At 48.6% G+C, this 26,775-nt stretch overlaps 1 protein-coding gene across 10 annotated transcripts in view; it reads right to left on the bottom strand.

Moving 5' to 3' along the window:
* Window positions 1–26,775, bottom strand: part of TBC1D14 (TBC1 domain family member 14) — a 104,642-nt gene that overhangs the window by 41,869 nt on the left and 35,998 nt on the right. For 7 of the 10 annotated variants that reach the window (XM_082727513.1, XM_082727522.1, XM_082727520.1 and 4 more), the window contains exon 3: window positions 14,858–14,978. The exons of 2 other annotated variants lie outside the window; for them this stretch is intronic. In XM_082727513.1, the coding sequence (XP_082583639.1) occupies window positions 14,858–14,978 (121 nt within the window). Of the gene's footprint in view, window positions 1–14,857; window positions 14,979–24,292; window positions 24,490–26,775 lie in introns of those variants that run through there. One more of the 10 variants, XM_082727524.1, reaches the window with a different exon arrangement.

The following is a 26,775-nucleotide window of genomic DNA, read 5'->3' as shown; positions in this document are numbered from 1 at the left end:
TCTAGCAGGGGTTGAGAGGCAGGCCGTAAAGAAACAACCGAGCAAGAACTTAAGATGGGAAACAGCGAAGTCTATGACTGTGGTGACTGATGGGGGCCAGAAAGGTCAGCCAGACAGGGAGGGCAGGGAAGACCTCTCGGAACACTATCTAGGAGGGAGCACTGGGCTGAGACCCAGTGAGTCTCAGTTCTAATGATCCCATGAGGTAGAGACTGTGTTAGGCTGAGCCATGGCTCCCACTTAAAACCATATTGGAATCCCCAGCACCTGTGAATGTGACCTTCTATGGGAGAAGGGTCTTTGCAGATGTGATTAAGGTTATGGACCCTGAGATGGGGGAGATTATCCTGGATTATCTGCAGGGACCCAAAATAACCACAGGTATCCTTAAAAGGGGGAGGCAGAGGTGGGTATGACTATGGAAGAAAGGGAGACAAGAGGATCAGAGGTTGGAGTGAGGTAGCCACAAGCCAAGGAATGCCAGCAGCCTCCAGAAGCTGGAAGGGAAAGAAGGGACTCCCTCCTAGAGCCTCTAGAAAGACCAGCCTGGCCAACACCTTGATTTTGGCCTGGAAGACACATTTCAGACTTCTGACCTCCAAAGCTGTAGGAGAATAAATGTGGGGTGTTTTCAGCCCCCAAGTCCGTGGCACTGTCACAGTGGCCCCAGGACACTAACACAGGCAATGCCAGTGTCCCCTCCCCCACCTCTTTGTCCCCAAACACGGCACCTGAGGCTCTGAGTGGCCTCCTCGGAAAAGCAGCAGATGGGAGGTGGCAAGGTCCAATCTGAATCCGGGCTGTCCAACTCCAGAGCCGAATTCTCTGGGGGACTGCCCTTGAACTAAGATTTCAGTGTCCTACACCGGCGCTACCTTCATGTGCCCACAGCCACATTAACGATTAGACTCAGCCATGAAACCAAGGAACAAACTGGGCACTTGCCTATTACTTCCGGAATCACCATGGGTAGTTTCCACTACCGTCTACAATGCAAAGGCCGCATCCAAAGTGCTTCCACGCCGACAAGCGGTTTTTTAAAAGTAACACTCTGAGTTCAAGTTAGACAAGTCACAGAGAGGTGTGGAAAATGCCTCACTCTCCACCAATCTGAGGTTTCTCAGAGTCCTACATAGTCACCTATGAAGGAGCACAGAATATAACACTGCAAACATGCCACTTTGGCACACTATTCCAAGTTAAAGTCTCTTGAGAAACAGTGAGTGCAAGGACACTCTGACCTTCCTCTGTCCCCCTGAAAGCAGGAATAAGTTTCCTGTCCGAGAGGTACCCTTCCTGCATCAGGAGGGACAGAGGAATCCTGTCACCAGAGACTGAGAACTCAAGGCCAAAAAGGCTGCGTCAAAAAATCTTATTACATCTTCACTAATCTACTACCCCAAGTCCAAACCCAAGTCTCCCATACATAAAAAATTAGTTTTTTCCCTGTTAATCTGTCTTGTGTTTCATTACAGAACGGGCAATGGAACCTAGAAGGGGAGAAGGGAAAATTTTCCACGCCAAGCCGGCTGATCAGGTCTCCTCAGGCCGCCTGGCAGGCATTGGGCCCTGCACTCCAGGCTGGACATGCAAGACAAGCCAGCCAGCCCTAGGACCCTTGCTCACTGGAAGTGTCTTCCCGCTGCTGTATTTGAGAGACTATAAAATACCTGAGAATCTCAGTTTTCCATTGCCAATTTGATCAATGGAAGAGCGGTGTTCTTCGGCTGTCACTCTTTCCATGTCAACACATTAAACTGCCCAGACAAGGGCAAAAGCATTTGAAAGCTCCCAATGGCCATCTCTCCGGGTCTTCCTAGGAAGCTGCCTCCATTCTGCTGCTACCATGAAATGCATCTTTCTGGTTCTAGTGACAGGATGGGCCACCAGAATGCAGACGCCATTGCCAGAGCCCAAGGTCAGTGGGAAACCGGCTTCAGACTGTGAGTGGTTGGGGTTATAGCTCAGGGGTAGAGCATTTGACTGCAGAACATGAATGGTGCTCTCTGGCTCAGCACAAGCCTACTGTACCTTTGAGTCGTTTCTTTGTTCCAGTTTTCCCAATACCTAGCATGCACATGCCAAAGAGAGTGTGTGCAGCTCACATGGCCTACGATTCCACAACGAGTGTATTTATGTGGTCGAAATGTGTATGCAAGCAGTGTGGGTGGGTGGGTACTAACCTGTCAGAGACTCCCACCAGGAGGGGCTCAGAAGTCTTGGGGTAAAGAGGGCGTTCCTGTTTTACCCTACCTACATCGATCATTTGTGTCTTCTTTCATAAATTATTTTGAATTTGAAACAAAACATTTTTTAAGCCATTTCAGATGGAATCCAAGGCTGATTTGCCAATTGCAATTTCCAAACTACACTGAACATTCCTGCAGCAAAGCTGGTTTGGTTTTTGGTTTTTATGTGTTTTGGGTTTTTTTTTTAATTTACCCACCCACAACAGCGAAGGTGTAGCCATGAGGTTAGACTGGAACAGGAGGAGCCACTGACCTTTACTGAGCTCCCACTGGACGCCAGCCGCTGCCCTGGGAGTGCTTTCAGCCTACTTGACCCTCCAAGCACGGGCAAGGTGCATGGGACCTTTGGAGAGTGGGAACTGTAGTTCGGGAAGATAAAGTCGCTGGCCCAAGGCCACACAACTGACTGTGGATGACAGAACCAAGACAAGACTTGGAGTCCCCTGATCCCAGTCAGAATTCTCTCATGGTCCCCCTGCCTTCCCAAACTGCAGATCTCTCACCCCTGCCCTGTCAGAGGCCCCCAGGAAGATCTGAGGGAACTAATATGTGGGCTTCTGTTCCCAAATCCCTCTCTCTTCCTGGGAGCCACATGGGCAGACAGATGGGGAATTTATCACTTCCACATCGAGAAAAATAAGCAAACCGTAAGAGGTACTATGCACTGGAATTTCAGAGTTTATATCCCTGAAAGGCACTTGAAGTACAAGAGCTATACTTCTCAGTACAAGAGCTATACTTCTCAGAATAAATTAACCATACCGCAACAGTAGGAGATAATCTATCCAAAGAATAAACACAGAGGTCAAATTCAATGACCTTGTCATTTTCTCTACAGAAACTTCCCATCACTGCTGTCCCGTCTCCTCCAGAAAGGTCTCATGTACAAGTCTGATAAATAATTAACCTGCTCCTTCTCCAAAAACCCAAATTAAGCGGGACTGGAAATTTTGTACGATCACCTCCTGAGACTCCACTGAAAGGTCTCTATTGCACACAAACACATGCTGCCTACCACCTTGACAAGCCTGAACTTCCAGAACAGGTTCAGCTTCCAATAAGGGACCACCACAGCTGTTGAACGTAGCCCTCTCTGCTCTGGCCACTGGGCAGCTCAATGTCTGATCTGTACCATCCTTCTGGAGGGACATGGGTTGTGTTTGGGGACACCCATTCACCTCTGGCTTCATCTTGCTATCCTGGGCCCAAAACTCCTCAAATTTTTCCTCTCTCACTCTGCACGCATTTTTTGTTTTGGTTTGTTTTTTGTTTGTTTGTTTTTTTAAAGATTTTATTTATTTATTTGACAGAGAGAGCACAAGAGCACAAGCAGGCAGAGCAGTAGAGGGAGAGGAAGAAACAGGCTCCCCACTGAGCAGGGAGCCCGATAAGAGGATTGACCCCAGGACCCCAGAATCATAACTCAAGCCTAAGGCAGTTGCCTAACCAACTGAGCCCCTAGGTGCCTCTTTTTATATTGTTTTAACAGTTTCTTTTTTTAAAAAAGATTTTTTTAATTCTTAAGTAATCTCTACACCAATGTAGGGCTCGAACAGACAGCCTCAAGATCAAGAGTTGTATGTTCTACCAAAAGAGCCAGCCAGATGCCCCTTACACACATTTAAAAAAATATATTTCTTAGGGGCACCTGGGTGGCTCAGTGGGTTAAAGCCTTTGCCTTTGGCTCAGGTCATGACCCAAGGGTCCTGGGAACGAGGCCTGCATCGAGCTCTCTGCTCGGCGGGGAACCTGCTTCCTCCCTCTCTCTGTGTCTGCCTCTCTGCCTACTTGTGATCTCTGTTAAATAAATAACTAAAAAAAAATATATTTCTTAGACTGGAATGGCTGGGGGGCTCAGTCTGTTAAGCATCTGCCTTCAGCTTGGGTCATGATCCGTGGGGTCCTGGGATCGAGTCCTGCATCAGGCTCCCTGCTCAGCAAGGAGCCTGCTTCTCCCTCTGCTTCTGCCCCTCTCCCTGCCTGTGCTCGCCCTCTATCTCTCTTCTTCTCTCTCTCTTAAATAAATAAATAAAATCTTTTTCTTTTTTAAAAAAGATTTTATTTGTTTATTTGACAGACAGAGATCACAAGTAGACAGAGAGAGAGGGGTAAGCAGACTCCCCATGGAGCAGAGAGCCCGATGTGGGGCTTGATCCCAGGACCCTGGGACTATGATCTGAGCTGAAGGCAGAGGCTTTAACCCACTGAGCCACCCAGACACCCCAATAAATAAAATCTTAAAAAATATATTTTTTAGAGTGGACATGCACACAGAACAAAATTTAAAAGATACGAAAGGATATACAGAGAAAGCAGGTCACCCTCTTCCCTATCTCCCACATATCCAGTGCATTCCCCTCTCCAAAGCAATTCGATCACCATCAGCTGTGTAAGTGTCCTTCCAGACAGAGTCACTGCATCTATAAAGATATGCACGTATCTTTATATGTACAGAGCACACTCAAAGAATGGTTATTTGTTTCACTTTTTAGGATCTGCACTTTATTCCACTTAGGGATTTAACCAATTCCCTACTGCCAGGCATTGAGCTTGCTTCCAACCTTTGGTGCTGGAATCAATACCCTTAGCAACCATCATTTTACTTACATACTGATTACTTATATACTGATTCATCTCTAGGATGAATCCCTAGAAATGGAAACGTGGGTCAAAGGTGCCCTGATGGATTCATTCATTATTCGTTATTTTTTCAAATTAAAATATTTTTGATGTACATAGTTCTATGACTTCTAACAGCTACCGCCACCGCAGAACAGAAAGTTCTACATCTTTCTTCCAGCCATCACCATCACAATCAAGATGCGGAGAAATTCTAACAGCCCCAAGACCTCCTCCCTGCTCCTTGCACCCCACGCCATCCCTGGAACTACAGCTGTCATTTCCAGTGTGTCACATGTATGGTCACATGTATAGCCTGTCAACTTTTGAAACTAGGTTCCCACACTCAGATAGAACCCCTGAGGCTCACCCAAGATTGTCAATATGGTGGATTACACCGACTGATCTTCAAATGCTAAACCAGTCTTGCATTCCCGGCAAAAATGCCACTTAGTTGTGGGGTATGACCTTCTTTTTTTTTTTTTTTTGTTAAGTATTAATGGATTCAACTTGCCAATATTCTTTTTTTTTTTTTTATATTTTATTTCTTTATTTGACAGACAGAGATCACAAGTAGGCAGAGAGAGAGAGAGAGGAGGAAGCAGGCTCCCTGCCGAGCAGAGAGCCCGATGTGGGACTTGATCCAAGCACCCTGAGATCATGACCTGAGCTGAAAGCAGAGGCTTTAACCCACTGAGCCACCCAGGTGCCCCTCAACTTGCCAATATTCTATTGGGGATTACATGCATCTTCATAAGGGAGACAGGTCTGCAATCAGATTTTTCTGTACTACACTTGTCTCCTTTGGTATCAGGGTAATAGAGGCCTCGTAAAATGTGTCAGGAGCTGGGCTCACCTCTAAAACTGATGTTATTTTTCCTTAAATACTGGCAGAACTCACCAAGGACACTCCCTGGGCTTGGAGATTTCCATTTCCTAATAATTAGAGGGTGATTCAGGTCATCTAGTCATCTTGGGTGAGATTTGGTGACTTGTGATTTTCGAAGAAATGGACCATTTCATCTAAATTCTCAAACTTATGAATGTGGAGTTATCTATGACATTCTTATCTTTGTTTTAATTTCTGTAGTATCCCCTCTCTCACTCTCCTTTTGTCAATTTTGCTAGCGTTTGATCAATGTTCTTCATCACTTCAAAGAATCAGCTTTTGGTTTCACTGTTATTTTTCATTTTCAGTTTCACTATTTCTGTTCTTATGTTTATTATCCCCCACCCCTTGGCTTACTCTGGGTTTATTTGCTTCTTTTATGGTTCTTAGCGTAGAAAATAAGATTATTGATCAGAGAACTTTGTTCTTTTCTAACATGAGCCTTTTAACACTTTAAATTTCCTTCTAAGCATTCTATCCCACAATTTTTGGTATGTTCTATTTTCATTCAGTCCAAAATATTCTCTAACTTTCTTTGTGACCTCCTCATTGTCCCATGATTTATCTAGAAGTGTGTTACTTACTTAATTTCCATGTTTTGGGGTGGGTTCTTGCTATCTTTGTGTCACGGCTTTGTGATCTAATTCCACTGTGGTTAGAGAACCTATTTTGTGTCATTTTAATCCTTTCAGCTTTATGGTTGCTTTTATAACACAGGTTATAGTCTTTCCTGGTGCATGCTGTATGCATGCTCATCAAGAATGTGTGCTGTGCTCCTGTGGGAGGCCGGAGCGTTCTCCAAAAACCCATCAGTCCAGCCGGCCCATAGTCAGTCCTTCAGAGTCTACCTGATTCCATCAGTGGTCTACCGGTCACCATTTAGAGTCGACAACCCAGTAATAACTGTGGATTTGTACACGTGTTCCAGCTCTGCCCATCTCTGCTTCATGCATTCCACAGCTCTCGTGGGTACACACACATTCAGAGTCATTCTGTCTTTATCAGGTGACATTCTGCCTCATCCTGGGAACCTCCCATCCTCTGAAATCTAATTTTTCTTATGCTACTCTATCTACTCCATCTTCATTCCAATTAGTGCTTTCCTGGTATATCTTTTCCCATCCTTTCATTTTAACCTCCGTATTTTACATATGAAGTGAGTTTCTTTTAGACAACACATATTTGGGTCTTTTTAATTTTCTCACCCATTCTGACAACCTGTCAGGATTAGGCCCTCAGACACACAACTGGTGTGTTCAGACCATTTATATTAATATAATAACTGGTATGTTTCAGTTTATTATCTTGTCTGTTTTGTTTTTCCTTCCTCTATTTCCCCCTTCCTGCCTTGGTTTCATTTTCTTTAACTTTTTAGAATTTCATTTTAACGTCTTGTGTTTTTTACTGTTATAATTTGGCAGTTGACCTAGGGATTATAATGCACATTTAATTGTTTTAGCCTCTTACCACCATGTCCCTTTATGTGACATCTACAGACACTGAGAACCCAGATGATGTGCTAGTCTTTGCTTCAGTGGAACACGTTAGAAAGAGCTCACAAAGAGAACAGGGGGTCTGTTGTACCTACCTAGAGCCTCACTCTTCCCCTCCTCTTCCTTCCGAATGTTCCAAGTCTCCTTCAGGTATAATGACCCTTCCATCTGAAAAACATCCTTCAGCAACACAGATCTGCTAGCAACAAATTCTCCCATGCTTCCTTCATCCGTGACCCCTGTGTTTCACCTGCAACCCTGCAGGGTTTTGTGCCCGACACAGAATTTGGAACTGATGGCTCTTTTCCTCCAGTACTTTTAAAAACCAGGTTTCTGATGTAATAATCAAAGTCATTCAAATTGTCGTTCCCCTGTAAGTAATCCATTTTCTCCGGCTGCATGTAAGATAGTTTTTGTCTTTATTTTCAGCAGTTCGATTATGATTCGTCTCGGTATGGTCCTCTGTGGCTTCCTCCTATCTGGAGTTCACGGAGCCCCCCTCCCCAAGTCTATAAACTTAGATCTTTTGTTGGATTTAAGCCGTACTCAGACACTATCTAGTCCAATATGTTTTCTTTTTTTTTTTTTTTTAAAGATTTTATTTATTTATTTGACAGACAGAGATCGTAAGTAGGCAGAGAGGCAGGCAGAGAGAGAGAGGAGGAAGCAGGCTCCCTGCTGAGCAGAGAGCCCGATGCGGGGCTCGATCCTAGGACCCTGGGATCATGACCTGAGCCGAAGGCAGCGGCTTAACCACTGAGCCACCCAGGTGCCCCTAGTCCAATATGTTTTCTGCACCCCGTCTTTCTTCTCTCTTTCCAAAACCCTAAGAGCGCCACTGTTCAGCCTGTCAGCACTGCCCTACATGTCCCTAAAGCTTAGTCACTTTCTCCAATCTTTTTTCTCTATATTCTTCAGATGGAATGGTTTCTACAGACTGATCTCAAAGTTTACGCACTCTTTCTGCTATCATCTTTGCTCTGCTACTGGGACTATCCAATTAGCTTTTTGTTGTTTACTAGCTTTTTATTGTTATGGTTATTTTTTTTCTTTTTAAAGATATTATTCATCCTCCTGTCAGAGAAAGAGAGCGAGCACAGGCAGAGACAGAGGGAGAAGCAGGCTCCCCGCTAAGCAGGAAGCCTGATGTGGGCCTCCATCCCAGGACCCTGAGATCATGACCTGAGCTGAAGGTAGACACTTAACGTACTGAGCCACCCAGGCAATATAATAAATTAAAAATAACATGTTGTTGTTATTTTTCATTTAAAAGTTTTGTGTAGCAGTTCCTGGGTTGTGGCTCCAAAGTCAGCTGACTTTTCAAAGCCTTCACGGCGCCTGTTGGCTATCATCCCCACCATGTGCATCGCCCAGCGGCCAGCATGGGACCAGGTGTCAGTCTGTTCCTGAAGTCCGGTTCTCAAGTCTATTGTTGCTAGTTATGGTCAGATCCATGTATCTACAACTTGGGAGTCAGCCCAGGAGTTCGTAATAACCTTCAAGGCCACTTTCCTGAGTTCCTCCTCTCCACAATGTCTCCAAAACTTACAGATTCCCTGGGTCACCCCTTCTCTAGTTCTCTAGCCACACACACACCTCCCACAACCTTGGGCTAAGTGGTAGGAGGAGAGAGAAGAGGGCATCAGGGGTCTCCCCCACCATCTTGGGAATAAACCTCCTCTCATCAGGTCCCCTTCCTGAGAGTTTCAGGCTCCTGCTGGCCCATTTCTACTGTTGGGAGACTGCACAGGGGCTGGGGTGTGAGAAAACAGAGAAAAGGAAAAAATGAAAAGTAGGGTTTCTGCTTTCTGAGTGTGAGAGTACCACTCCTCATCCAGAACTAGAAAGGCTTCCCTAGTGCTAACTCTGATCTAACCCATCTCTAATACCTAGTGCTTATTAACACCCATCTCTGCGTCTTAGGATACCTTGAGTTTGGGCTGTGGAATATCAGAGAAGAAAAATGGTAGGGTCAATCGAGTCAGCAGTACTCTGAACTGTGGTCTTTTCCCGCGGTCTGCCTGTTACCGTTTACTTTCCAGAAGGCTTGAAAAGCTACTCGTATTATACGTACTATGTTCCAGTTTTACAGCTGTGCTCATCAGGAGACAGGTTAGAGTATGTTTGCTCCTTACCCACAACTAGGACCTGCTCTTTATTGTAATGGATTCAACCCTATTTTGAAGATGAAGGTAGTTTTCTCAAGTTGTTTTAGAATTACCTGCAGGCCCGTCACCAGACCCCTGCACTGACCATCCAGGCTTTGTGTTTCCTGCAGTTTGTGATGGTTTATGTTTTTCTGACCACCCAGTCTTCACAGAACCCAGAAGTGAGGAGAATGAATATTGCTTTCAGCTGTTCTGGATTTGCCGCCTTCTGGGATTCTCTCTTTCACATCTAAGAGCTGACTGGAAATTCCAGAAGGCCATCCAAGTCATTCCAGGTTGCACACGCCCAAACACTTGTACACTTCTCCGCTCAAATGACATGTCTTATCCAGGACATGGGAGCCCACAAGCCGCACTGCCCATGGCAGTCCCTACCCGTCGGCAGCTGCCTTGGAGCTCAAACAGGACGCTGTCTGAATCCCCGAGTCTATGTACCTGCTGTAAGGTCTCAAGGATTTACAAACTCTGCTTGGAAGCAGCTCTCTAAATGTGGGCAACCCTGAGCTCCTCTGACATCTCAGATTACAGAGACTTGCTTTGACTTTTTAAATGGTCTTTTCCTCAAAATAAATAAATAAATAAATAGAAATCAAAAGACCACGCATGACAAAATTATTGAAAGGAACAATACCAAAATGCAAATAGTGGTTATTTCAGGGCAATAAGATGCCCAGTGTATTCTTTTCCTTAATAGGTTAACATCTTATACTACTTCTACCAATTAACAGAACCAGGATAGTAAGTATTGCTAATTTATCTTTATAAATCCAACCCCCATTCCGATAGTTCGAGCAACCGAGAGACAGTAAACCACAACTCCCGCACGCCAGGCAATGGCAGTGAGATCTTTTAATAAGATTTCATCTGCACAACTTCACCAGAGTACCCAAATTCCCCAGCAAGTCACTACTTCTCAAACCTGGCTGCATGTCAGAGTCACGGGCAGAACGCAAACAAAAGCAAAACGCCAGTCAGGTTGGAAGGAGGCTATGGGAAGAGAGAAGTCAAGAACAACTCTCAAGTCTTAGACTTGAGAAGAAGAAGACTTGAAAAAGAAGGCTACCACTTTCCAAAATGGGGAAAGATGCAAAGGGAACAGGCCCAATGGCACAGAAAAAGCAAAGTAAGAGTCAGACAGGAAGTGGCTGGTGGATACCCAGTGGAACATGCAGGCAAGGTCTACAGTTCAAGGATGAGGTCCTGGCTGAGAACAAATGTGGAGGCTGCTGGTAGAGCCTTGAGTCCCACTGAGGTCCCCTAGGAGGTGACCACAGACAGAGAAGCACCTGAGAGGCCCTATAAAATCCAAAGGGCACCCCACAGAGGAGAGTGCAGTGACCCAGAAGTCAAGGTCAGAAAGGCTCACAAGGAGCAGAAGAGAGTTTGATAAGACGTGGGCTGAGGAATGACCCCTGGACCTGGGAACAGGCGGTCACTTGAAAAACCAGTGGTGTGGAAACCCTAGGATGGGTTTCCATCACACTGTTTCTGCACACCACTTCTTTTCACAGGCTTATCACAGCTGCAATAACCTGCAGAGTTATTCTGCTTCAAGCTGTGTGTTCCTGATCTATGGTAAGGTCCAACAAAGGCAGAGGCCATGTTAGTCTTGCCCTTCATTGTAATCCAGGGAGGGACCCCCACGGTGGCTCAATTTTACGGGGCAAGGACCACTGAATCCAAGAAGGAAGGTTCCTCTTTCTTCACGAGGCAAAGGATGTGCCGCCCCGAGGTGCCAATGTGGCCAGAGCCCCGTCCCGTACAAACCCAAGGACAGGAGACCCCAAGACAGCTGTGTTCAAATGCATTCTCCACAACTTTATTCTCAGGGGCCTCTCCAGTTCACCAGCAGCTGCCACAATGGGCGTCTGGTATATTCTGGACCACTTATTTAACCTGCTGTGGGCAAAGATGGCTATTTGCCTCTTATACCCACCAACCCCTTCTCTAACAGCAGTGTTTCTGCAATGTGAGTGTGTGTGACCAGTACCTGGAGCATTTGCTAGAACACTACTTGGGGTGTTTCTTCAGTGGGTCTGAGATGAGGACTGCGAACCTGGGTTTCTAACAAACACCGAGATGGTGACAACATTAGTCCATGGACCATACTTTGAGAACCATGCTTTAGGGTCATTCTCATAGCTATCCTTGGTCATTTCTGCTTCCCCTGTTTAGAAAATCTCTCTGAAATAATGTAAGCGGAGAGAAAATTACTTTTCAAAACCTTTATGAAATTTGAAAAGATATCTGAACGTAACATTTCCTAAAAATGGCTGCCATATACCCATACGTCTCAAATTAAGAGGCTCTGGCCCAGTTATGAGGAAGTCCAATGCATCCCAGGGCACCCTGGGCAAATCAGAGGTAGCACCTGCCACTTGCTGGACCTATTAATTAAAAGTCACAACCGCCCCTCCTTGAGTACTAACTCTGGGCCACGGGCTGTGGGAAACATGGGACAAAAATATTCCACATAAGTGATCTCTTATAACAATCTAGTGAGTTGGATTCAGAATGCCCTTGCTGCCCAGGAGTAACTGGCCAAGGTTACACAGATAAGGGGAGGTGAGGCTGGAAATCACACGCAGGTCGGCAAGTCCAAAGACCTTGGCTGGTGTGCACACCTGTCCCCTCGGCTGCACCACAGGCTCCTTGAGGTGTCCCGACCCAGCCACAGGCCCCTGGCCTTGGCACAGGGCAGTGTCTGCTGAATGTGTAAGTGAAGGGACGCATGGAGGCGTCAGGCTCATCCTCTCACACTGTGTTGTTTCTTGCGTGTCACAAGAAGGGGACAATAATAACAGCAAACACCTGCGGCACTTAGGACATTCCGTGCTGTTCCGAGCATGTGATGTCCACTCGCACACTGAATCCTTGCCTTGCCCCTCTGAGGCTGGTCCTATGGCTCTCCAGATTCTGGAGAGGAGGAAATGAGGCTCAAAAGCGTTATGGGACTTGCCCACCTAGCTGAGCTGTGGCAGAGCCGGGATACCGACTCCTGCACTCTGACTCCAAAGTCCACGCTCTTAAATCACCGTGCAATAAACATATTCCAAAGAGAGCAGGAAAAGGAACTCGAGTCTCCTAAGCCCTTCTTGCTGCTCTGGCTCTAACGGGAGTTGTTGGCACTGCTTGGGCTCACAGGCCCCGAAATTAAGCCCCGGCTCCGGGCTCTCTACAGAGTGGGAGCCGACACCTGTGACGGCAGCCAACTCCAGCCCAATGCGCGGGGGCCTCTCCACCGCACCAGATCCCCGGCCCGGGATCCCCCACAGACCTTGCCAGCCCCAGGAGAGAGGCATGGAATAAAGGGCCAGAGACACAAAGCAGGAGCGAATAGGACGCAGGCCAGATTGTATGACTCATGCAGGTACAATTACATCCTTTATTATTGATGCTTGAAGCCAGATGGCCCTCTTCTCTGCAGTACTGTGTTACCACATGATTAATGGACCTAGTCATTTCAGTTCACAAAAATCCTGTAGGTTCAAGAACATAATCCATGTTCACCTTAAAAAAAAAAAGGTTCAACAAAGATAACAAAGAAATTCAAACACGATGCAAGTGCTACTAAGAGTCATGGGAAAATCTACAGAAGGACAATGGTTACTTTTTTCCAAAGAGTGGATTTCTTTAAAAATTCAGCTTGGCTATTTAGTTTCTAAGAAATTTATAGCTGAGCTTTGCATATAAATGAATCACCTTTTAATTGTATGCTATTATACTAAGCCTATACAATAAGTGATTCCAATTCAAAATATGACAATCTATAAAAACGAATTCCAACACCGGTGTACTTGCTAAGTTCCTTGGGCCCAGACAATCGCGATAAGGAGTGTCAGACAACCTTCAGAACAGCTTCAGACCTTCAGTTTGCTGAGGCAGAAACACTTGAAATGCGTGCAGATTCCCCATGCTGTTCAAGCCAGAGCCCCGGCATGCCCTCACCGCCTCCCACACGTGCCGTGCCCCTCTACCCAGCACATCTGGTACCCTCAACCCACAAGAACCACAGCGCTGGGCCAGACCCCACTTTAATCCTCTCGACTAGTCCAAGAGCCACATTCTTGCCATGGGGACTTTTCACTCCTTAAGTAAGTAAAATCCTCTGGGACTACCCAGAGCCTTCAGGTCAGAGACAGGTTCCAGGCCCAGCACATGACACAGGCCCCAGGGACAGCCCCTCCCACTGCTCCCCAGGTGCAGGCCACACACAGCCCCAGCCCCTCAGCCCTGGCACAGGCCGCCCCCACTTTCTCCCGCCCCCCCCTTCCTTGCAAAGACTCAGAGAAGAAGCAAGAGCCCTAGGGTAGGGTCTAGCTCTGCCCAAGTCACTCAGCCCATCTCTTAAGTGCTTCTTTGGTAAGATAATAATGGTACCTTCTGCAGAAGGCAGTTATAAGCTTTAAAATGAACTAGAAACCCAAGTGCTGACTCATCTGAAACTGGCACAGAGGAAGCACTCAATTCAGGATCCCCCGTTTTAGTAACTGTGCCACACCTCTGAACTCAACCATGTATGAGGCCTGGCCCAGCAGGCCCAGCCCTGCCCCCACACACACCTACAGTTCTCCTCCTACCCGCCCTGGAGTCCTCTCCTTACCAAAGGGGCGCTCTGGAGCAAATGCTGCGGTCACTTCTCTCAGCCCAGCGCCACACCTGAGGCTGGGCACTTAGTAGGTCCTCAAAAGTATTCACTGAACAACTATCAGTAAATACAAAACTGAGGTGGGAGGAGGCAGTCTGCTGGGGGGCAGTGTCATGGCATTGGGCAAATGGCATTCTGTGAGGATGGCTGGGACTCAGAGTCCAGGGGAAGACGCAGCTGGTAACAGTCAAAGTCCAAGCCATAGATACCTCTGGCCTCGCAGAGTCTGTGCACGAGCCTTCTTTGAAAAGATGAGCACATGCCTCCAGCTGTCGGCATCCCAGTGATGAGATACGACAGGCCTGGCCCAACCCTTGTAACCCACTCCCTCCCCCTGCTCGGAAAAGGGAGCAGCTCCCAGGCCAGCAAGGGGAAGGGGTCCTCCTACGGGAGCGATGAAGGGGATGAGCGATGGCCTCTGCATTCTTGGCCAAATCAGCAATGGAAGGATGACACTCCAAGAAACCCATGGGACCGGAGGGGAGAGTGCTTTAATAAGGAACACAATTAATAAAAGTTTGACAATAAACACATCTGCAACTAGTACTGGAAAAACCGATTGAGTGACATTACACAGAGCGAAGCCAGCTCTCCCCTATGCGCATGCGGGAAGCAACAAGGAATGGAAAAGGTTAAAGGCATCAACTTTCTGATGACAGACTCAGATTTTAGAAGTGGGCATGCAGATCAACACAAAGTTTTCCAATTTCAAAGCCTCCAGAAAGGTCACTTTAGCAAGGTTCATAAATAGCGCTGCACAGCATATTTCTGCGTTTTTGGGTCTCATATACCTTTTGTATTTTCTTTGAATCTTTCTGAGCATTCTCTCGAAGTGGTACTTTTCCAAATAACTTCCATCCCAAGTCATTTTGTTTGTCAAGTCTTGCATTCTGTTTTCTAGCAAGCAAATTCCTATAGGAAGAAAATAAGAGGGTTAGGGAACTTCTGGGTATTCACAGAAACACCAGGACCGCCAAGTCACTCTCTAATGGAAACAAGTAGACCTTCCTTTGAGGGAACACCATGAAGAACCACAAGTTTTAATTCTGCAGACCTGTCATCAGAGAAGACACAGAACTATGCAACCAGGAAAAAGCCCCATAACCACAAATAAGCTTTTTGTTTTTCAACTGTGACATGTGCAAATTCTATAATTTGGAGTAAGGAACTACCTTGTATCACAACAAAATATCCCAGAAAAACTGAGTTGTTGTGTTTTTTTTTTTTTTTTAATATATTTGAGAGAGATAGATCACAAGTAGGCAGAGAGTCAGGCAGAGAGTGGGGGAAGCAGGCTCCCTGCCAAGCAGAGAGCCCGATGCGGGGCTCGATCCCAGGACCCTAAGATCACGACCTGAGCTGAAGGATGAGGCTCAACCCACTGAGCCACCCAGGCACCCCCAGAAAAAGTGAGTTTTAAAATCAGACTAAAGTGAATTGAAACCCTGGCCCAGTTACTAACTGTGTGAATTTGACCAGTATATTCATCTCTCTGAGCCTCAGTTTCCTTATGTTTACCAAGGGTCTTTGTTGGAATTAAAATGACAGGGACATAGTCAGTGCTTAAAAAATAAGAGCTGCGAGGCAGTGGGGGCTCAGTGGGCTGAGTGTATGACTCTTGGTTTCAGCTCAGGTTATGATCTCAGGGCCGAGAGATCAAGCCCCGTGTCAGGCTTTGTGCTCAGTGTGAAGTGTGCTTGAGATTCTCTCCCTCTCCCCCTTCCCCCACTCTCACATGCTCTCTAAATAAAGACATAAAATCTTAAAAAAAAAATAGCAGTTGCTTTAATAATTAACCTCTAGGTTAGTTGAAGTTATCTATAAGGTAAATCTGCATTATCTCTTCATAAAGAGTCTCCACGGGCCATGAAAAGAAAGCCACTCAGCCAGCAGTCACGAGGTCTTCCCTCCCAACCACATGTAAACAAAAGTCCCCAAGACCATAGGTAAGTCCCCACCGGTAGTACAAAATAAACTACGTTTTGGATTGTACAGGCTGGTGCATTCATTAAAAACAGTTTCCAGGGCTCACTGGAAAGTGTAAAATGACCCTGCAGCATCTCCTGTGCCAGAAAGGAAGAAAGTGCTCAGAGAAATACGGGGACGCGTCTAAAGGAAACAGAAGCCAACGTGAAACACAGACTCTCCCTGGCTAAATCGGGAACAATCTAGTCATTGAAATAAATAATGAGGGCAAGGGATTATAATCCACTGAATAAAACAAGAATCCAAAAGCCCATATGGATCTGAGCAAGCACAAAGAGGCGGAGGAGGAGGGATGCAGCCTCAGAAGCACAGGCGGGTGCGTGGACATGGGAAAGGACCAGTGGGCGCTCGGCCTGGCAGCTGACAGCTGACGATGATGGTTTCCACCGATTCTGAAAGCATCTCCCACAAATTCCTTGTCAGTACAAAGGCAAGCCTGCTTGGGCAGGTGCTCAGAGCCCGCGTTCCCAGCACAGAGGAGCTGGCACATGCCTCCCGCTCTGGGGCCCCGACAACAGCCCACTATGCTGATGGCGGCAACAGACAGACCGACTCTTGGAGAAGATTCCTGAAACAACTAACGGGATGTGAATACACTCTGTGGACTAGGAAAGAGCACGAGATTTATGTTAAATTTGCTGATCTTGTAACCGCACAGCGCTTATGTAAGACAGTGCCCTTGTTCTTAGGGAAGGTACTTGTACTTCCCACCGGTTCTTCTAATGCTTCCTGGAAATACTTACTTGCTTACACCACAGTCACAGACCAGATAAAACACAGGAAGTGAGGGGAGACCTGGGTGGCTCTGCCGGTTAAGCATTTGCCTTTGGCTCAGGTCATGACCTCCAGGTCCTGGGATCAAGCCCCAGTCTGGGCTCCCTGCTCAGCGGGGAGCCTGTGTCTCCCTCTCGCCCTGTTCTTGCTCCCTCACTCAATACATAAAATCTTAAAACAAAACAAAACAACACACATAACACATGAAGTGAGACACAAACAGTGAATCTGGGTAAAGGATACTTGGAAGTTGCTTATTTTTCTTGCAACTTTTCAACAAATTTGAAAGCAATAAAAATAAAGTGATAAAAACTTCCCAAAAGGAAACAAACGGTTTCACATACTCTTCCTTGCTTTTCTGTTGTGTTTATAATAGAAACCACTTCATAGGCCAAGGCAATTCTATACACCTTTGTAAGAAACAAACTCTGAGTTGTGAAAACTCAGCCAACAGTGGAGGACACACGATTCAAACTGAGCGAAAATCTCAACTTCCAGAACTCTCCGCTCACTAATGGTCCACATTTTGCTAAAGAGGCATTGCCTCTGGAGAAGGGAACAGGGCACAAGGGACAAACAGTGAGGAAGGTAATGAAACCTGACCCCATTCTAGACAGATGCGGGTCACCTAGGGTCTAGAGTAGTAAGGACTGGGACAGAGAACCGCACAGAAGTGACCGGTGACTGGGATCCGGGAGCCGGACCAGACCGGTGGAGCTAGTCACACAGACGGCCAGCAAAAGCAGCAGGAGCAACAGAAACCTTGTTTTCTTCATCCCCTGCGAAGGCTTGTAAGTTGTACAAACATAGTACAGAGAGAACTTACCAAAATTCACCATACAAGGGACACCTGGGTGGCTCAGTGGGTTAAGCCTCTGCCTTAGGCTTAGGTCATGACCTCTGGGTCCTGGGATCAGGCCCCACATTGGGTTCCCTGCTCAGTGGGGAGCCCTCTCTCTCTGCCTGCTTGTGATCTTTCTCTGTCCAGTAAATAAATTAAAAATCTTTATGGGGCGCCTGGGTGGCTCAGTGGGTTAAAACCTCCGCATTCGGCTCAGGTCATGATCCCAGGGTCCTGGAATTGAGCCCCACATCGACCTCTCTGCTCAGCGGGGAGCCTGCCTCCCCCCTCTCTCTGCCTGCCTCTCTGCCTACTTGTAATCTCTATCAAATAAATAAATAAAATCTTTAAAAAAAATCACGATACATGACAGGCCACGACTTCTGAAAGGCTCAAGAAAGGTACCCTGGTTGGGTTATTTGTCATGGATGAGAGGCCGAGGAGCTCTGAAAGGACAGGAAATCCCACCCGAGCTTCAGCTCTTTGTGTCCTCAGCACAGGGAACAGAGAGCCGGCCAGAAAGAGGTTCCAGCCTCTGGCTTCCCTTTCAGATCGGTGGGTCCCTGGAAGACTGGCACAGAGTTGGCCACTAAGCCCAGAAGGCCAGCTGGAGCCAAGCCCCTGCCTCTGGCCATGATGTGCCCAAGCCCCATTCTCGGGGGCCAGGTGTGCAGATGGGGCGGGGAGAGCCCAGGAGCCCTGACTGAGCCCTTTAAACCCTGTGCTGTCTGGCTGGCCCGGAGGCATCCTTGGAGTCATCCTGGATGAGAGTCACATGCTGGTGCCGTTCTCCCCAGTCCAGGAGAGGCTAGAGCCACAGCTATGGGTCCTCAGCAAGTTAGCACCCCTCTGCTGCCATTGCCACCATCTGTGACACTTGACCAGGGGCAGAACATAGGAACCGCTTTATTCATCATGAAAAGCTTCCTGTTTCATCAACATCATTCCAAATGCACCCATGCCACGAGCAGCTCCAGGAAGCCCTCATGTCTGCCCAGATTCTGCAAAGCCTTCACTCACAGGCCACCACCAGCCCTAGCAGGGCCTCAGCTCCCACAGCACGCAGCCAGTTACACTGTACTTGCTGGAGGGCCCCTGGCTCCTCTCCACACAGCTCCTCTTTGGGGTGGGGCTACCAGGAGGGCAGGGCAGAGTCGCCTCTGCACCCCCACAATCCCAGCCAGCACGCAGCAGGTGTGCCACACCTGTTGGCCAGCAAACAGAGCAGACACCGTACATGTCTGCAGGGGACGCAGGTGCAGGGCTGTGAGGTGCGTAATGGGACTGCAGCCCCACCCAGCCGCACCCGCAAGCCAACCCACACGGCACCTCTGACCTGCACGCACCCTACCTGGGAGTGGGCCTGGCTTCCCTCCTGACTACCGCCCCTTCTGTGATGCCCGCTCAGGTCCACCCTCCTGTAGCTGGCAGGGCTGAGTAATGACAGGGAAGCACCTGAGGACTCTTCCAGAGGCATCCTCACAATCCCTCAGGAGCTGGCCCTAGGATCACCCTCAGGTAGGAGGCTCGCTCAACAACCCACCAGGCTACATTCATCCAGGGAATTGTTCTGAGGGCCTCAGCTCTACAGAACAACAGAGTCAGTCTGATTTGCTAAGAAACCTTCTATCTCTCCTCAGGTTAGCTCCAAAGCTCTCACCTGATCTGACAAGGGTCTGGCTACCCTCTCCAGCCCTCTTCCTGTGTCTTTTTGGGGACTACACATCAGGTCTGCAGCCAGCCAGTCACAGCCCATATATGCCTGCCCCAGGCTTCCTTCAAGTGTCCCTCAGGCACAGAACATGACCCGGCAGACCCTGGGGCCTTGCAGAATGCCCCCTGTATCTGCCACGACACCCAGAAGTCTCCTCCAGGGTGGTCTTCTGAGAGCACACACGGATCCTACCAGCCCTGTCCCCCAAATCCCCTCATCGGCTTCAATGCCACATGTGCCTCACCCCTTACCCTCAGTGTGCTCCTGATCACAGGCACATTTTGAGGATCAGATGAGGCAAGGGACCTCGCAGGCCTGGCCTGCTGCTTCCACACACACTCGGTTCACGGAAATAATCGCCATCATCCCCATTGCCATGGGAGGGCTTCTCTTCTAAAGGACTGCCAGCCTTGCCACCCCCCACTCAATCCCCTGCAGCTGGGCTGGCACTCTGCACCCTGGAGGCATCAGAGGGACTGGGGGGCACAGGCCAGGTTTAAGGGAATGGTGGGCTGAAGGGAGGTGACCCTGCAGGGCAGGGATCTGTCGATGAGGCCTATCCGGATGCACTTTACAGCAATGCTGAGAGCCCTTGGGAAACACATGGGTGGTTGAGGACTAAGCCACGCCCACCTACAAGGACAGAGACTAACCCTCCCATCCTGTGGGGGCAAAAGACCCTTAAGCAGGAAAAAGGAGGCAGGGTTTCACTGGGGTCCTTACCCCTGGCTTACAATATAATTTTTTTCATTTCAAAAGGCAACAACTCAGAGGAAGAGATATGGGCCACCAGTGACAAAGTCATGCTAAAAATAATGGCATGTTAATTTCTGTCCACCAGCTCTCAAGAAAAGTGCCATATCACAATTAGCAGCAAGATCAGGCATGGACACATTTCATCGGGACAATATGGCCCAGCAGGACCCGGTTCTCACTAAGAACCCTTGAGCACAGGTTTGCTCGGACCCTGACCGCAGCTCCCTTCCCCCACCTCCTCCAGCTGTGAGCCCCCGCTTGTCCAGTGCAGCCCCGTAGGCAGGACACACACAGAAGCCTGACAAGGGGCCGAGTGGGGCTGAGGGAGTGAGGAAACACACAACCCAGCGACCTCAACAGCCCTCATTCCCTGAAAAAGGAGTCAGGCCTATGCTGCCCAGGACTGGGCCACCAGCCACAGACGCTGCTGAATATGAGAAATGTGCTCGTCAACCGAGTCACCCTGCCCAAAGATGTCAGCTGGAACAAAGCAGGGTTTAAATATGTCACAAAAATACTAAAAACAGCCCAAGGGTTCATGACACTCCCATTCGCAGCACCAAGACGGTGGGGGGGGGCACTCTTTCAAAAGACTGCGAGCTACCTGTTGCTGAAGGAGAAAAGCAAGCTGTGTAAAAGTATAGAGCACAGACCGCCCCTGGGAGAAGAAGGAAACGGTATTGACAGGGCGCCTGCGTCGGGTGGGAAGTGACTTATACGAGCAAAAAACTGAAGAGAAAATGAAAATGTTCAGCTCTACTGGTATAAAAACGAAAACCTTCTGGGAGAGAAAAGTGGAGAGCTACGGAGAGTGCACCCATGAAGGCATCCGGGTGCTCAGCCCGCAGGGCCTACATGACAGCGCAGCTGGAGCACGGGCCGCCCCCCACGGCGCTTCAGGCCACCGAGCTGGGAGCGGGGGCTGAGAGAGACTGGGGACAGTGTGCCATGGAAAATGGCCTACAGGTTAGGCAAGTTCCCAAGATCACCCACCAGGGAATCAAAACCAGGCCCTTGCAGGCCTACCAGCAGTGTCCCCTCCTCCCAGACCGAGGAGATGAACGGGCCACCACCAGCCAGAAGAGCAGCCAGCCTGCATTGTGGTTAATGGGGCAGCGCACACGCGTTCCCGTCCCCCTCCCAAGCTTCCTGAGAGCCAGCACAGGCAATAAGGCAACGATGGCCAAAAGAGACATTCCAAAGCTCCGCCAAGTGGCCCAGGCTCCTTGCTAACCCCTCACAATGCTGGCACCCCCTTGCTACAGCAGCTTCAGGCAGAGGCAGAACAGCGGCCTTCCTAGTGAGTGGCCCCCAAATCTGAACACAATGGGGTTTCAGGGCTTCCCACCCACACCCCCACAGAAGCAGTGGCAGCCCTGGACCTGCTGTTCTTCATCTGTAAGCAGAGAGGACAAACCTTCCTGGGGCCACGGTGAGGATGAAGCCAGGTGGGTGTGCGGGGGTTCCCAGGGGAGAGGTAACGCCGTGGTCTGTGTTTGCTGCCTACACGGTGTTTTCCAGTTTGAAACATCTGTCAACATTTTGTGTTGATCAAGAAATCACAGGGGGCACCTGGGTGGCTCAGTGGGTTAAAGCCTCTGCTTTCGGCTCAGGTCATGATCCCAGGGTCCTGGGATCGAGCCCCACTTTGGGCTCTCTGCTCAGCAGGAAGCCTGCTTTCTGTCCTCTCTCTCTGCCTGATTCTCTGCCTACTTGTGATCTCTGTCTGTCAAATAAATTAAAAAAAAAAAAAAAAAGAAAGAAAGAAAGAAATCACAGAACAACCTAGGTTTTTGTCTTTTCCTGAAGGGCTACAGGATCTGGCCCCCAGGGCACGTGCTCTTGCAAGACCACCGGCCGGAGGGAAGCCGCAAATCCCTAGCGGGCCATGCTGCAGTTGGTCCTTCCACTGTCCTTGCTTCAGAGGACCAGCCAGTGTACCAGTCTGCAGGGCCAGATCCAGGTTTTAGTGGGCTTTGAAGCTCATTTACTTTGGGGAATCCTTTTTTTTTTTTTTTTAAGATTTCATTTATTTATTTGAGACCAAGAATGCAAGTAAGAGAACACAAGAGGGGGAGTGGCAGAGGGAGAAGCTGACTCCCCACTGAGCAGGAATCCTGATGTGGGGCTCGATCCTAGGACCCCGAGATCATGACCGGAGTCAAAGGCAGATGTTTCACTGACTGAGCCACCCAGGCACCCCGGGGAATCCTGAGAAAGAAAATTATGTTTAACTATGAACACAAAATTAGGCACAGGTGAGGAGTCCTGAAGGCTAAGCATCATTAACATCACAAATCCAAAATTGTCATGTTTTGACTTTTAAACTCAAAACCACGTGCTTCCACATGACGGGACTCCAGCAAGGACTTCTACCCAAAGCTCCATCTCTCCGTTTTCCGACAAGAGAGAGTAGAATCCAAGGACCAATTCCCTTTCTTCCTAGATGCTATGGGATGAGGCTGTTACTGTCAGCTCTGCCCCCATGAACTTCACTTCCAGACGTGACTGAGGTCAAAACAGAGTGACTCTGGGAGCTGTCAATGGAGATGAGGGGCTGGCTCTGGGTCCCCACACCCGAGTATTTCAAAACCCCTAATGTGTGTGCCAAGGGCATCACTTAGAGCCAGCGCCCTACAGATAGCAAGCCCTTCAGTGTATTTCCTGCTGAGTATGATCAACTTGTTACTTTCTGTGCATTCATCACCAGAAGGTAAAGCCCATGATGAAAGAATTCTGTCTCTATTCACCACAGTGCCTCTAGGGTCCGGAACTGTTGCCGGCACACAGGGGAACACATGTACTGAATGTGTGCTTTTGGAGGAATTATCAGAATGATCACACAAGAACTATTCCTCTCCATTTAAAACAGAGGAAGCCAGGATTTGGAGGCGGGGGAGTCCCGCCCAGAGACACACAGCTGAGCAACGCAGGGCCAAGCCTTGGACCCGAAGCTCCAAGGCTGCTCCCTGGCAGCTGGCAGCACCAGCCCAGAAGGCCAAAGCAGCTGGAGCACAAAGTCACAGTCCACCCTGACCCGGTGGAGCCGGTTCCACAAGCAACAAACACTCATCGGGTTTCTCAAAACTTCTCTCAGAATCTTGGAAAATAAACCTCCAAAGTCCTTCTTCGAGACTATACATTTGAACTCTTGCTTCTAATTCAGTAATAGTTCCTGGGGCTCCTGGCTCTTTCCCTCCTTTGTCCTGCTGACAAAAGAGACATTCCAAAGCTCATTCCACAGTCATCACAAATAGCTGACACGTGTAGCACTCCGTTCCCAGGACAGCAGACAGGCATGTCATCGTCACCCAGAAGCACCGCAGGGGCTTGAACCCCACCGGAGAGATATTAGAATTGACGTGGTACAGATGGGAAAAAAGAGTCTCGGTGAGGTCAAGGAACTTGCTCCTGAAGGGACACAGAAATCCTGGCACTCCTTTGGGGAGCAGAGAAGGCAAAAATCTTCAACGATTCCTCTAAAGCCCATTTCTTAGGTGTTTCTTCCAGATCTCCAGCCCTCAAAAACTGGCACGCTCCACTGCTACAGACACTCACACAGGGCCTCTGACTCCACTCTGAGAGTCCTGGGGGAGAAGACCAGCCCACTCCACTGTCACGGAAACACAAAACACAAAACCGCAATCTACAAAGGCAGCCTCTGCGTGACAACCCCCCCCCACAGGAAATAGGAGGTGAGTCAGACACACACTGAGGGGTTGTTATTACTGTGACCAAAGAGGGGGCTCAAACTTCCTAGTTCCACACACAATTAAAAGTACCCAAGATCCAGAAACACTTGGTGTCTCTCCTCCTTCAGAAAACGTTACCCCAGTAGCATCTGATGCTAAAAAGCCGATCCCTAAAACCAGAGGTGACGGTCAATACGAAGGCGTGTAGTGAGCACTGGAAACCACCTGCATAAAGAGGCAGGCCTGGGAGCTCCTGGCCCACAGGAACCCTCCTGGATAAACAGGACCACACCAGCTTAAACTGAGGAACACCAAAGGCATAGCTCTGTCCCGGGGGGAGTGGGGGAGTAGGTAGGCAGGGGGATGTGGCTAAATCCTGCGAAAACCTACACACAGGCAAAAACCAAGCTCCGGTGACGCCTCCATTTACAAAATCAAGAAAGGCAAGACGGCAACCACAAACCTGTCCATTAACAGGAACGCCGGGGAGACCGCCATGGTGTCGACAGTGGCCACGCAGCTCTGAAAGGCCAGCCCCAGAAGCGTGGACTCTCCCAGGCCACATTCCTGGGGCTGGGGCCACCGTCCTGGGGAGGCACCATTCGGGGCCCTGCTCCAGTCTGGAAGATTAAGGCACAGGGACGGGGTGGCCCAGCTGGAAAGGCAGGGGTGGGGCGGGCAGGGTTCTGACTCCTAACTAGTCACAGGGAGGGAGGAGGGTAGGCGGTCTGGGAAGCAAAGCCCGTGTGACCGGGTTCCCGACACAGCTCTTCCCTCACATCTCTGCAGTGACCCAGAGCCACAGCCTGCCAGCCATGGTAGGCTAAACAGCCACGACACGGACAGCCGCTTCTTCTGACTGAGGACAAAAGCAGAATCCCACTGGGCACAAGGTGTCCCAAGTGCCAGACAGCACCCTTTGTGAAAAAGCAATCAGGTATGCAGGTGGGTCCCAAACGCTCTCACATAAACCCCTGGCACAAACCTGCATAAGAACCCTCACTAGAGGATGCTCCCACCTTTATGACTTCAAGTACTGCGAGGTATAAAAAAAAGGACAAGATCTAACGAACAACTCAAGGTCAGGAAAAATGACCTAATGTAAACCCACAAGAAGTTGCTCTAGGTCGGGTGCCTCTGGGGTGTCACGAGGGCATCCCTCAGTCATGTGTCAACAATTAGTCCATGGTAAAACAATTCTTCATGCACCCCAGCCTGGGGGGTGGGGGTGTAGTAGTGTGTGTGTGTGTGTGTTTACAACAGCACAGGAAACATCTGACTGCAGAGAGCCAGCAGTGGCCAGCTCTGGCAGGAGGAGACGGTGAGGGCCAAAGAGAGAAATTCTCCTTTTACAAATTTCTGTACTGCTTAAAAAAGAAAAGACAAACAATAGCAGCAACAAATGAGCATGTATTACTTTTGCTATCCAAAAGAAAAAAGAAAACAATCAAATGTGCGAGACAGCACGGCACAGGAATGGGCTCTGCGATGGCAAACAACACACCGACCCCAGCACAGCCTATGACAGACAGGTGCCAACTAACCCATGTCCTCTGGCAGCATGGATCCCAAAGTGGGGAACCTGGACTGGAGGCCGCATCACCTGGGAAGGGGCAAGAAACGCAGATTCTTGAGCCCTGCCCAGACTGACTGAATCAAACTTGGGGATAAGGCCAGCAGGCTCTGAATGAGCCCTCTGGATGGCTGTGATGCTCACTCAGGTTTGAGAAGGACTGCTCCGACTAAAAATATTTTTTAAAAAAAGATTTCACAGGGGAATTTTTAAAATACAGATAGACACACATATGCCTACAATGTTAAATGGCCCTTGTGGGGGCAGCAAAAAGTCCCAGTTGAATACATTTTTCTTGGTAAATAATGCCTATAAATATTTTTATTGAATGATCTACTGTATTTCCTTGGGAGGCTGAGGGGAGGAATAAGAGGCTTGTTCTCTGAGTTTGTGTACTTCCTTAAAGATTTGGAAGAATTCACTAGTGAGGCCATTTGGACCTGAGTATTCTTTGAGGGTTTTTAAAATACAGATATTTTTGGATCTTTTTTTTTTTTTTTCCTGACATACAGTGGAGAAACCCACATATGGCAGGTTGAGGAACTATTTGGAGGGACGCAGGCACATGAAGCTGCAGGTGGCTAGTGCAGGAGAGCACGGTGTGAGGAGAGTGACAGGGAGAGGGGCCAGAGGGCTTGCCTGCTCTATCCCCGCCCCACTCCCCCACCGGGACCTGCTGCTGCACCTGATCAGGTGGTCTCCAGCAGCACAGCAGGAATTTGTAAGTGCATGCATTTAGTCAGAATAGTCCTTTATTTGAGAGGCAGAGACAGTGACAGAGATAGCAAGAGAGAGGGCGGTGAAGCAGGGAGGAGAGAGAGAAGCACACTCCTTGCTGAGCAGACAGCCTGATGCAGGACTTGAGCCCAGAACCCAGAGATCATGACCTGGGCGGAAGGAAGAGGCTTAACCCACTGAGCCACCCAGGCGCCCCTCCTGTGAAGCCTTTTTATTATTTTTTAAGTTCATATACAACAGCGGTGCCTGAGTGGCTCAGAAGGTTAAACACATGACTCTTGACCTCAGGGTCATGATTTCAAGCCCTGCGTTGGGCTCCATGATGGGCATGGAGCCTACCTTTAAAGACTAAAAAAGAGGGGCGCCTGGGTGGCTCAGTGGGTTAAGGATCTGCCTTGGGCTCAAGTCATGATCTCAGAGTCCCAGGATCCAGTCCTGCATTGGGCTCTCTGCTCAGCAGGGAGCCTGCTCCCCCACCCCCGCCGCCTGCCTCTCTGCCTACTTGTGAGCTCGCTCTCTCTCTCTGTCAAATAAATAAAATCTTAAAAAAAAAAAAGTGTAAAAAATACACAAGTAAATAAAACTCATATACAATAAAATTGAGTCTTTTGGTGTTTGGTTCTGTAAGTTATAAC

The sequence above is a fragment of the Mustela nivalis genome (assembly GCF_964662115.1).
Source record: "Mustela nivalis genome assembly, chromosome: 4".
NCBI classification, from domain to species: Eukaryota; Metazoa; Chordata; class Mammalia; order Carnivora; family Mustelidae; genus Mustela; species Mustela nivalis.
This window is presented reverse-complemented; position numbering and strand designations above follow the sequence as displayed.